This window comes from Danio aesculapii, chromosome 23 (genome assembly GCF_903798145.1).
Source record: "Danio aesculapii chromosome 23, fDanAes4.1, whole genome shotgun sequence".
In the NCBI taxonomy this organism is placed as follows: domain Eukaryota; kingdom Metazoa; phylum Chordata; class Actinopteri; order Cypriniformes; family Danionidae; genus Danio; species Danio aesculapii.
The window spans coordinates 7,417,028-7,430,073 of NC_079457.1; the positions used below are offsets into that span (position 1 = coordinate 7,417,028).

Below are 13,046 nucleotides of genomic sequence, written 5' to 3' on the forward strand. Positions count from 1 at the left end.
GTTCTAATTTAAGCACATCTCTCATTTAATGCTGTGTATTACACACGATTGCACGCATCAACTGATTATCTCTGCATCACAACACTAGGAAACAGAGAAGAGTTATTTGATCTACTATGAAACGGCATTCCCTTGAGCACAGATGTGACAAAGAACATCCAGCAACATGAGAGTTTACAGTGTAATACAGGAAGAACAAGGCTACAGATGGACTGCAGCGTGTCTGGTGCACATGCCCAATTCCTGCAAGCGTGTATGTGTGAACATCATATTTTAGGAAAGGCACTGGATCTGTTTATTACTGTACTGCCTCCTATAATTGAGATTAATGCAGTTCGGCAAGCACAACATGGAAAGACGCCAACATTATAATCTGATCCTCTGCACCAGGTGTTGAGTTTTCAGGAGCTGTTTAATAGGAAAGTGTCTGATTTGGAGTACGAGTACAATGTGACGTGGCCTTAACCTACTTGCAACAAATAAAAATAGATTTCTTTTCTAGTTGAATTAGTTGGTTATGTAGACAGATCTACTGCTAATCCCCAAAGGACAAGCATCTGTTTCCTACTTTTTTTCTTCTTCTTCTCCCTAGCACAGTTGTGCCATCTAGTGACACTGTTGAAAATAAAACACTTAATGGATGGATGTGGTCATTAGGAAGTCTCAGAAAGGCAGTCTGACACCATGCGAGAGTGAGACTTTGCTAATTCAAACAAAAGATTAGAACTAGATTATGAACTAGATTTATTATATATATATATATATATATATATATATATATATATATATATATATATATATATATATATATATATATATATATATATATATATTTTTTTTTTTTTTTTTTTTTTTTTTTTAATCTTTTTAGATTTTTGAAGGTTCAAGTGTCCAAATTTCATTAATTAGAATAGCCCTTTTGAATAAAGGACGAATCCTGCTAAAACAATAAATAAATAAATAAATAAATAAATAAATAAATAAATATGCAAATAGATAAATAAATGAGTAAATAAATCCACAGAATTCTGCATAAATGAAACAATAAATAAATATGCAAAGTAATATGTAAATATGTAAATCCATAATTCCTGTATGAATAAATATTTTTAAAATTAATAGTGCGGGCAGGTAAATGTCTTCATTGATTGATCGTTTTGCAGGTATCGGCCTAATATATTTTGGAGCATTTTAACAAATCAGCTTTATTAAACAGTTATATACTTTAAAATAATAGTTGGTCACCAAACATCTTTAAGAAAAATAACAAAAATTTGATATATATATATATATATATATATATATATATATATATATATATATATATATACACACACACAGTTGAAGTCAGAATTATTAGCCCCTTGAATTATTAGCCCCCTGTTTATTTTTCCCCCAAATTCTGTTTAACAGAGGGAAGATTTTCTCCAACACATTTCTAAACATAATAGTTTTAATTTCTAATTTCCAATTTCTGATTTATTTTATCTTTGCCATGATGACAGTAAATAATATTTTTCAAGACACTATTCAGCTTAAAGTGACATTTAAATGCTTAACTAGGTTAATTAAGTTAACTACGCAGGTTAGGGTAATTAGGCAAGTTATTGTATAACGATGGTTTGTTCTGTAGAAAATATCGAAAAAATATATAGCTTAAAGGGGCTAATAATTTTGACCTTAAAATATGTTTTAAAAAAATTTAAACTGATTTTTTTAGCCAAAATAAAACAAATAAGTCTTTCTCCAGAACAAAAAATATTATCAGACATACTGTGAAAATGTCCTGGCTCTGTTAAATATAATTTGGGAAATATTTTAAAAAGAAATCAGTTGAAGTCAGAATTATTAGCACCCCTTTGAAGATAGATAGATAGATAGATAGATAGATAGATAGATAGATAGATAGATAGATAGATAGATAGATAGATAGATAGATAGATAGATAGATAGATAGATAATGCAAAGATATATTCATGCTGCAATATTTACATGATACTCTAAACTCTACTTAAAAATACCATGGTATACATTATATATGTCGAGAAAAGCATACCATATCATCAAATAACTGTCTCCAATAGTAGGCCTCAATTGGGTCTATCAATAACTTCATTTAAACATGTAAGAAGACTCATAAAACCTACAAAGTGTATGTTACTATCTGATAAGGTAAAAATAACATATAAATAAATAAACGAATCGATTTCTGACTCTTATTCGAGCTCGTTTGAACTATCCTGGTAGGCCATGTTGTTTTGTTTGAAAAACCTACAACATATTTTTTACAAAATACTTAGAAAAAGATTGTACCTCTGTCAAATACTTAAATATTTTGCACCTTTTTGCTGGGTTTCAAGAAGATATAAATCCATGGCGTTCGGGTATTGTTTCTCACAGTATGTCAGCACACTTGAAAACACGAGCAATGTTGTATCTCTTGATATAAGAGACTCCCATTTTTGAGGGTTCTGCGCAGGTTTTGCGCAGAGCTGATGCGCACGAACACACTTCAGCCGTCTTATTATCACAGAGGAGCCGTGAAAACATTATTGTGTTCGTCTGTGTCGAGCGAATTCTGCTATTACTGATCATTTCACATCAACATACGAACAATGATCGATCATCCGGTGACTAGCAGATGAGCCAGATCTAATCGTCGCTTAAAGAAAGGCGAAATTTCGGCTATATTGTCAGGTGAGTAAACTGAAAGACATTCAGACAAGACGCAGCAAAATCGCCAAAAATGTTGAATATATGTTCAAGTAAGCCGAATGATGATGATGATGAAGATATGTCATTTTACATGTTCGCTATTTATGTTTCGATAACAGTGAAGTGGTGAGGGGTTGTTTGTAATGTGCAATAAGGCTGTGTTTTGGTCAGGGTGTTGTCCTGTCTACAGGCCTCAATCTGATCTATCAAATATCAGAGCTCACCATTAGCACATTCAAAACCTCAGAAATATCACATTTAAAAGTGCATGTAGGGATATCATTGGTTAATATAATTGTTAAATGTGCACATAGGTCGATTTTTGTGTTTCCTGTTGAGTTGCTGAGGGATTTGGGCCTGTAATGCAATTTAAAAGCACGGTTATCCCAGTTCGACCGATATTGTGTTTTATTGATGTAATATAACATAATGGATCTATTGTTATTGTTAACAGTATCGTTTTCAATATGTCTATTTTGTTGTCATTATAACTATTTGCTGTATGAATATTATGAAATTTTTTAATGATATTGTAGGTCTCCACTAATAAGCCTAACCTTTGTTACTTTTGTTTACGCGTTTTTTGTCTAGTAGTGTTGTGTTTTTATTTGACAAACATTTATTTTATTCTACAAAACAATTTTACACATGGTATTGTGTATATATATATATATATATATATATATATATATATATATATATATATATATATATATATATATATATAAATATATATATATATAAATAAATACACACACACACACTTGCATACATGCATGCATGGTAAAATGTTATTCATATCGCAATGTATATTGTGGCAAAACAAAACATTGCAATGTCAGATATTTCCAATATCGTGCAGCTCTTATATATAAATAAAAATCTAAATATAATTGACGTTTTTAGATTTTATTAATATGTGCTGCTTTTTTTTTTGTTTATGTTGTGTGACTGATAAAAAACTTTACATATTAATGTTAAATATGGAACTATTGTATAACTATTATTGCTCTGCCACTTTAAACCTAGCGCTACCAACCTTATTTATTTTTTGCTATCCGCAATGTGTGTATCTGCAATAGTCACATCGCAGGATTAGATTATTTGTTAAAGATTAAAATAAATAAATTTTTTATTCTATTTTAAAAATTATTTATACAATGATAACCCCCCTCCCTATGTTCTTTTTACACTTGATTGTTTCATCTTTGTACTTGAATACTGTTTGACTCCTAGGAAAACCATAAAGCTCTGTTTGTTTATTTATTTATTTTTGCTCGTAATTTATTATAATTTTTGCAGATGCACTGCATAGAAAAAGACTTCAGTCGAACTAGATGAAATATAGCTAAATAATTTGGTGAAATTTTATATCGCAATGTATATTGTGGCAAAACAAAACATGGCACTGTCAGATATGTCCAATATCATGCAGCTCTTATAGAAATATAGAAATATAGAAGTATAATTGACGTTTTAGATTTTATTAATATGGCCATTTTTTACATTTATGTCGCATGACTGATAAAAATCTTTACATATTAATGTTAAATATGGAACTATTGTATAAGTATTATTGCTCTGCCACTTTAAACCTAGCTCATTGTAGACAGAATCTACTGACCTTATTTATTTTTTGCTATCCGCAATGTGTGTATCTGCAATAGTCACATTGTCTGTCTGTCTGTCTGTCTGTCTGTCTGTCTGTCTGTCTGTCTGTCTGTCTGTCTGTCTGTCTATCTATCTATAGAAATATAATTGAATTTTTTCGATTTCATTAAAACGTGCAACTTTTTAAAATGCTTATGTTGTGTGACTGATAAAAATCTTTACATATTAATGTTAAATATGAAACTACTGTACTTTTATTTATTGCCACTTTAAACTTCGCTCATTGTAGACAGAATCTACTGACTTTATTTATTTTTTGCTATTTTTGCACAGGATTTTAAGCAATCATTTTGAGATTGAAAACCCACACATAAATAAAAGGTTAATAATCGAAATAAAGCAACAGCAGGTCTCTCACATTGAATAAGCTAATTGGCCGTAGTGTATATATGTGAATGCAAGAGTGTATGGTTGTTTCTCAGTGTTGGGTTGCGGCTGGAAGGGCATCCGCTGCGTAAAACATATGCTGGATAAGTAGGAGGTTCATTCCGCTGTGGTGACCCCTGATGAATAAAAGGATTAAGCCGAAAAGAAAATGAATGAATACGTCTCTCATATTATACGTTCAATAATAGACTGAAAGTATTACATTACAAATTGTATTGTACATAAATTATCTAAACATTTGCATATTATTCGATATTAAATATTACTGTAATTAATTTAAAAACTGAACAAATATCAATTATTATTATTATTATTATTATTTACACATTTACATGTAAATAAATAGATAGAATGATGGGCTTAAAAATCTGTGAATTTCTGCGAGTGTATTTTTTTTGTGTGGGCCTCGTTGTTATTCATAAACATAACTGATTCTTTTGTTTTAAAAAAGACAATATATTTGAATATTTATCTTATTACTTTGTTTCAAGGGTTCTTTCTCCCCTCCTGTTTATAAACCTTATCTAAAATGAGTGTCTGATATTGTAGCATATTCAATTCTAGCATCATAAAATGTCCCGTAAATGGTTTGGCTGTAAAGGATTTGGGTCATGATATATTTAGATCATTTCTGCGTCTGATTTGGGCCAGATGCTATTAAGAGCACGTTACATGATTTGTGCGATCAAGCCAGACGGATGTATTAGAGACAACTTTACAGATCTGTGACAGCCTTTTAAGTGTGAATGAAGAAATCCTGTCAAGATTGCGAAAGACTTAGTGGTTCCTCTCATTCACTGTGTTTCTGGTTTCACTTTTAAAGGGATAGTTCGCCCAAAAATGAACATTTACTCATCCTCAAACCTTTATGAGTTTCTTCTGTTGGACACTAATATGATATTTTGAGTAAAGCTGAAAACGTGTAACCATTGACTTCTATTGTAGGAAATACCATGCAAGTCAATGGTTACAGGTTTCCAACTTTTTTCAAAATATCTTCTTTTGTGGTTAATAGGAGAAAGCAAGTCAAACAGATTTGAATCAAGCGAGGGGTGAGTGAATGATCAGTCTTGATGATTTTAATCTGCTTTCAAATATTAACAGATGTATTTTATTAGAATTTGTTGCACATGCTTTATTTGCATGCATTACATAAATGGTGCTCTTGCTTGTAAAAGTGGAGTACTTATGAGATGAGAAGTGAGAAATGCAAGAGATTTATTTGCTACAGTGAACAAAGAACTCAAGCTGCTGCTGTTTACTCGTGACTTTTGCAGATTTAGGCAATGTAGTTTGTAAACAGTGTCCCGTTTGTTATATGCTGACATAATTTTGTGTAGACAGCAGTTTCTAATTCTCTGTGCATTATTATAAAAAAATCTCATATACAGTTGAAGTCAGAATTATTAGCCGCCTTTGAGTTTTTTTTTTTTTTTTTTTAAATATTTCCCAAGTGATGTTTTGGGATGTCTGATAATATTTTTTTCTTCTGGAGAAAGTCTTATTTGTTTTATTTTGGCTAGAATAAAAGCAGTTTTTAATTTTTTTAAAAACATTTCAAGGTCAAAATTATTAGCCCTTTAAGCTATATATTTTTCGATAATCTACAGAACAAACTATCCTTATGCAATCACTTGCCCAATTACCCTGACCTGCCTAGTTAACCTAATTAACCTAGTTAAGCCTTTAAATGTCACTTTAAGCTGTATAGAAGTGTCTTGAAAAATATCTAGTCAAATATTATTTACTGTCATCATGGCAAAGATAAAATAAATCAGTTATTAGAGATGAGTTATTAAAACTATTATGTTCAGAAATGTGTTGGAGAAAATCTTCTCTCCGTTAAACAGAAACTGGGGGGAAAAAAATAAACATGGGGGATAATAATTCTGACTTCAACTGTACAAGTCTCTCGGATAGACTTGTATATTAGGGTTTTAACAATATAAACTTTTTCGCGGTATGATAATAGTCTCCGAAAATAATGTGATATGTATATTAAACAAAATTCCTATCACCAGTTGCATTTAAAAATGTATATATCTTTGAGTGTACAGATCTTTTATTTTAAAACCTAAACAAGTTTATTAATAATAATAAAATAAAAAAAAGTAATAAAAAAAAAAAAAAAAAAAAATATATATATATATATATATATATATATATATATATATATATATATATATATATATATATATATATATATATAAAAATAAAGCTTTACGTTTGAAGCTTTCCCATTAAAAAAACAAACAAACCAACAGCTTATAACTATTTAGCAGATAAACCGGGATAAATATAATTTAGATGATGCTGTTTTTAAAGGCATTAAAGGTTTTAATGAGCCCTATAAATGTATTTTGAAAAACTGAATAAAAGAATTTATTTTCTTTGTGGATTCTGTGTTTAATGATTAATTTATTATGGTAATGTTACTTTTATTATTATTATTATTATTATTATTATTATTATTTTCTATCTTAGATAACAATATCTTTACGCCATGTTAATCATATACGTTCAAACCATGATAAACTGTGATAACATTATACCGTTACCATGTTAATCATGATAATGATACAAATCATGATATAACACTTTTTCTTTAAATTCAATTAATTAATAGTGTGTGTGTGTGTGTGTGTGTGTGTGTATTATTTATATATATATATATATATATATATATATATATATATATATATATATATATATATATATAAGCAGTTAAAATTTTTGAAACTATTTTAAGGTCAAAATTATTAGCCCCTTTAAGCTATTTTTTTCTATAGTCTACAGAACAAACCATCATTATACAATGACTTGCCTAATTACCCTAACCAGCCTAGTTGACCTAATTAACCTAGTTAAGCCTTTAAATGTCACTTTAAGCTGTATAGAAGTGTTGAAAGATATCTAGTAAATTATTTTTTACTGTCATCATGGCAAAGATAAAATAAATCAGTTATTAGAAATTAAAAATATTATGTTTAGAAATGTGTTGAAAAAAATCTCTCGGTGAAAAAAAAAACAGGAGGGCTAATAATTCAGGGGGGCTAATAATTCTGACTTCAATTGGAAGAATTGGAATCAATCTTCGATTCTATTGAAGATTGGAATCATAACCATTTAGCGGAGACGCATTTATGTGGTCAAGTATGAATGGAATCGTTTTCACACATCAGATAGCGGCCCGATTAGAGAAAACAAATGAAGTGCCTAGGTGTAAACAGGCCCCAAATTAAGTATTATCATGAACGATGTAGTTTTTGGTACGACAAAAAGAAAAGAGCATAATATGAAACGATATATTTTTTGTTTTGTCAGTATGATATAGATAATTGTCACATTGCACAACCCTACTGTGCATCTTTTCCTGGTTTACATTGTGTTGTTTTTTTCTATGTTTTTCACAGTATGGCTAGCTGTGGTGAGGTTAACCTAACCGTGGACTCCTTGACTTCAGGCAAGAAGGTGAGTGGAGAGGCCGTGCCTGAGGGAAGTGGGTCTCCTTCATCTCCTTCGCTGCCCGTTCCGGAGTGTCCAATATGCCTGCAGAGCTGTGTCCATCCCGTCCGCCTACCGTGCCGCCACATTTTCTGTTTCCTCTGTGTAAAAGGCGCTTCCTGGCACAGTAAACGATGTGCCCTATGTAGACGTGAAGTCCCTGAAGACTTTCTGGAGCGTCCGACTTTGCTTTCGCCTGAAGAGCTGAAAGCCTCAGCGACAGGTGGATGCGGGACGGGGAGCGGCGGTCATGCTTGGTACTATGAGGGGCGTAACGGATGGTGGCAGTATGACGAGCGGACTAGCCGAGAGCTGGAAGATGCGTTCAGCAAAGGCAAGAAGAGCGCCGAGATGCTAATCGCCGGTTTCTTGTACGTAGCCGACTTGGAGAACATGGTGCAGTACAGGAGGAACGAACACGGAAGGAGGAGGAGGATGAAGAGAGATGTTGTGGATATCCCTAAAAAAGGCGTGGCGGGATTAAGACTCGATCCAGATCCTAATGCGTCAGCCGGAGCAGTTCCAGCGCCAACGCCAGCAGTTGTGGACGTAAGTGTAGATGGAGCTGCGGCTGAGCGAGAGAGTTCAGCTGATGGAGCGGACACTGGGGTCAGCGGAGGACGTCCGCAAGGCACTTTTGTTCCTGCTCCAGTAAGACCGCCAACTATTTTGGGTGGCCACTTAACCAGTCCTGCATCCTCCAGTGACATTCAGCTCGTACAAACTCTCGCCCAACTCGACATCAGCCCCACTGAGCAAGAACCAGAAGAGGAAGACGCAGATGATGAAGACGACTCTGCTGCTCCCGATGCCTCTGGATATGATTCTGAATCTGGAATGAGTGATGATGATGAGCAAGTTGAGGATGAAGATGAAGATGAGCACACAGACGGGTCGCAGGGTAGGCATAGACTGCAGCAGTTAGACAGACCGCCCCCTGGTGGAGGACCAGCGAATAGCGGAGATCGGTCTGGGTGCCCGGATGGTCAGTGCACCGTTACGAAGGTCTGACCAGCAGCACAAATAAAGGACTCCTACCCAACTACCACAAGCGCTGGGTATTTCTGAAATGCAAAAAGATACCATTTAAAATCAGAGAAAGACGGTCTTGAATGAGGGCGGATGGTTGTAGTGTAAGAATAGTGCTTGACTTTCGCTTTCAGTCTTAGAGGACTGCACCAGGGCTGTACTCTTAAATGGAAGATACAGGCAAAACTACAATAAAGCTTGCTTTTTTATATCATAACTTCGAACAGTGTTTCTCAACCACGTTCCTGGAGGATCACCAGCACTGCATGTCTCTTTTGTCTGTCACACCCATTACAACATCTTTTACAGCATGTCTCAAACTCAATTGCTGAAGGGCCACAGCTCTTCAGTTTTGCTCCAACCCTGATCAAACAGAGCTGATCCAACTCATAAAGGTGTTCATGACTTATTTGAGCAACTCGATTATTTGGATCAGTTTGATAGGGCTGGAGCAAAACTGTGCAGAGCTGCGGCCCTCCAGGAATTGAGATCGAGACCTATGCATTACAGGTCTTTCAGTCTCTGCTAATGAGCTGATGATCTGAATCAGGTGTGTTTGGTTAAGGAAACATGGAAAATGTGTAAAGCTGGTGGTCCTCCAGGAACGTGGTTGAGAAACACTGACTTAGAATGATGTGAGTCAGTCCAACCGTTACATTTTTATTTTGATTTATTTTAATGAACCGTTAATTTCACATTTCTGTGTAACATTTAAACCGAGAGTTTACCCAAAACTGAAAATCCCGTCATCAGCTATCCATCCTTCAGAAAACCAGAAGTTTTTAGTTTTTTTTTCTGTTGAATGCTAAAAAAGATATTTTGAAGAATGCTGAAAGCCTGTAGCCATTGACATCTACAGTAGGAAAAACAAATACTATGAAAGTCAATAGTTACAGGTTTCCAATATTCTTCAAAATATCCTCTTTTGTGCAAGATGTATTGAAGAACAAACAGAACAAAAAAACAACCTCAAACTGATTTAGAACAATTTGAGGATGAGTAAATTATGACAGAATTATTATTTTTGGATGTACTATCCCTTTAAGAGTTCTGCATTTTCATAACAGTTAAGAACATTAAGTTCACACTTCACTGAAATTCTCATCCTAATCCAGTGGTCTCAAACTCAATTCCTGGCGGGCCGCAGCTCTGTGCAGTTTAGCTTTAACCACCTCTAACTCACACCTACTTAATAGTCTCTAGTTGTCTTGAACACCTTGATTATTTGGATCAGCTGTGTTTGATTGGGGTTGGAGCAAAACTGAGCAGCGCAGCAGCTCTTCAAGAATTGAGACCTATGCATTACAGGTCTTTCAGTCTCTGCTAATGAGCTGATGATCTGATTCAGGTGTGTTTGGTTAAGGAAACATCGAAAATGTGTACGCTGGTGGTCCTCCAGGAACGTGGTTGAGAAACACTGTCTTAAAATAATGTGAATCAGTCCGACCATTACATTTTCATTTGGATTTGTTTTAAAGTACCATAAATTACACATTTCTGTGTCAACATTGAACAGAGAGTTCACCCAAAACTGAAAATCCTGTCATCAATTACTCATCCTTTACAAAACCGGAAGTTTTAAGTTGTTGTTTTTTTCTGTTGAATGCTAAATAAGATATTTTGAAGAATGCTGAAAACCTGTGGCCATTGACATCCACAGTAGGAAAAACCAATACTATGAAAGTCAATGGTTACAGGTTTTCAGCATTCTACAAAATATCCTCTTTTGTGCAAGATATATTAAAAAACAAACAAACAAAAACAACCTCAAACTGATTTAGAACAACTGGAGGATGAGTAAATTATGACACAATGAACATTTTTGGGTGTACTATCCCTCTAAGAGTTTAGCACAGGGGTGTCCTGCTTAATTTAGCTCCAACTTCCTTCAGCACACCTACCTGAAAGTTTCTAGAACACCTAGAAAGAGCTTGATTAGCTGGTTCAGGTGTGTCTAATTGGGGTTGGAACTCAAATATGCAGGACGCCGACCCTCCAGGACCGATTTTGGGCATCCCTGGTTTAGCATTTTCATAACAGTTAAGCACAATATTAAGTTCACACTTTTCTGCGATTCTCATTATCCTAATCCGTTTATTAGTCATTATTTTCAGTACTGGATTTCTTTCTGCTCGTATAGCTGTAATGCATTTTGTTCGTAAAAATAGTATTTATTTTTGTTCTTAATTCTTAAATGTGAATAATTATGCATAATTTCACAATGCAGAAAATCGTAACTATCCTAAATGCAGGTTATATTTGTGTTTAATGTATATTCTCTTTTGATTTTGAGGCAAAATATGAACATTCTCTACACGTTTTCATTTTCACAGTGTTCATGACCACTATCCAGTGATTATGAGGTCATTAAGTATGCAAATTTAGATATAATGAAGTTTGAAGAATATCCCACATTGGTTTTTAACCGAAAAGATTCTTCCATGGCTTTAGAAAATGACTACTACATGTTTTTTTTTGGCTATAAAATAAAATAACTTTTTTTTGTGACCTCACTTTCAAGTGTAATAGTTAAGTATTGCACAGTTATGCTGTAAATGGAAATTTTCTGGCTTTTTAATTCATCAGTCAGCACATTAAAGCAAATGTCGGAATTTGTAATGCACCACCTGGTGTGCAGGCTTATAATCTGCAACAGGTGACAAGTTTTGGGGAAAGGGCGAGCAGTAGTAGATGCAATACCAGCATAATTCCAAACGCAAAACCTAACGAGAAATAAGTTTATTGTAGTTTTGCCAAGGACTCCTCTTTAACATGCTCTAGTCATAAGAAAATCTTCAGTCATCTTGCATTTAATACTTTAAAGTGTTTCATAATGTGAGGTTTAAAACTCTTTAACTGCGCGTGTGTGTGTGTGTGTGTGTGTGTGTGTGTGTGTGTGTGTGTATTTTGCGTTTTATTTTTTAGCGACTTGTCTTTATTCGTCTGTCTCATCTTGGTGTGCTTTATCTGTTTCATGGATTTGCATGTGTTGCTGTGAGGAGCCCTGGACTACAATGCATTGAACTCTGGGAAAGACGAGTTCTATCAGATGGTGTAATTTGTAGTTGTAAGTAGTCCTCAGACTGCAGCACACTAATCGAGTGAGTGGATTTCAGCCGTAGCTGAACCGAAGTTTTTTTTTTTTTTTTGCAATTTTTAATGTTCTTATTTTCAACCTAATTCTCACCTCCATTTGTTCAGGTCCTTTGTTGTCAACAAAACGCGAAATGCAAACTAAAATTAAATTTAACTTCTTCTTTTTTTGGTGTATTTTTGTTTGTTTTAACTGTGTTGTTTTGTTACTGGGTTTATCTGAGAAATAAAGTGTTGTCTGTTTCCTGTCTGAGATTAAACTGTTCTGATGAATATTTCTTACTTGTTTATCAAAGTTTACTTTAAAGGGAACCTATAGGGAACCTATTTTACTCTTTTTACAAGATGTAAGATCAGCCTTTTGTGTCTCCAGAAAAAGAGCTTTGTGATTTGGGTAAAAAATCGAATTGCGATTTTATTTATTTATTTTTTTGACAGATCTTTGCGATTTCGATTTAATTTGCTAATTTAATTTTGTAGTCAAGATTCAGCTCAATCTATTTTGTAGCTTCTTACTGCTAAAATGCAGTGAGTGTTAGTTAAAAAAAAGGAACTGAGAAGATATTAACTGAGATTAACAAACATCTCTGAAATTGTACTTTTCTGTTGCTTGCTACTAGATTGAGTGTCACTGGCAGTACTTTTAG

The 13,046-nt window shown here is 33.7% G+C and overlaps 1 protein-coding gene across 1 annotated transcript; it reads left to right on the plus strand.

Moving 5' to 3' along the window:
- The first annotated feature begins 2,506 nt into the window (after positions 1-2,506).
- On the plus strand, positions 2,507-12,659 carry rnf146 (ring finger protein 146). Its single transcript, XM_056449235.1, has 2 exons — positions 2,507-2,697; positions 8,187-12,659. The coding sequence occupies exon 2, from the start codon at positions 8,188-8,190 to the stop codon at positions 9,286-9,288; it is 1,101 nt and encodes a 366-aa protein (XP_056305210.1). The 5' UTR covers positions 2,507-2,697; position 8,187; the 3' UTR covers positions 9,289-12,659.
- The last annotated feature ends 387 nt before the right edge of the window (positions 12,660-13,046 follow it).

What these genes read in the sequence shown, in the direction of transcription:
- rnf146 (XM_056449235.1), top strand. Translation starts at nt 8,188, where the DNA reads ATGGCTAGCTGTGGTGAGGTTAACCTAACCGTGGACTCCTTGACTTCA.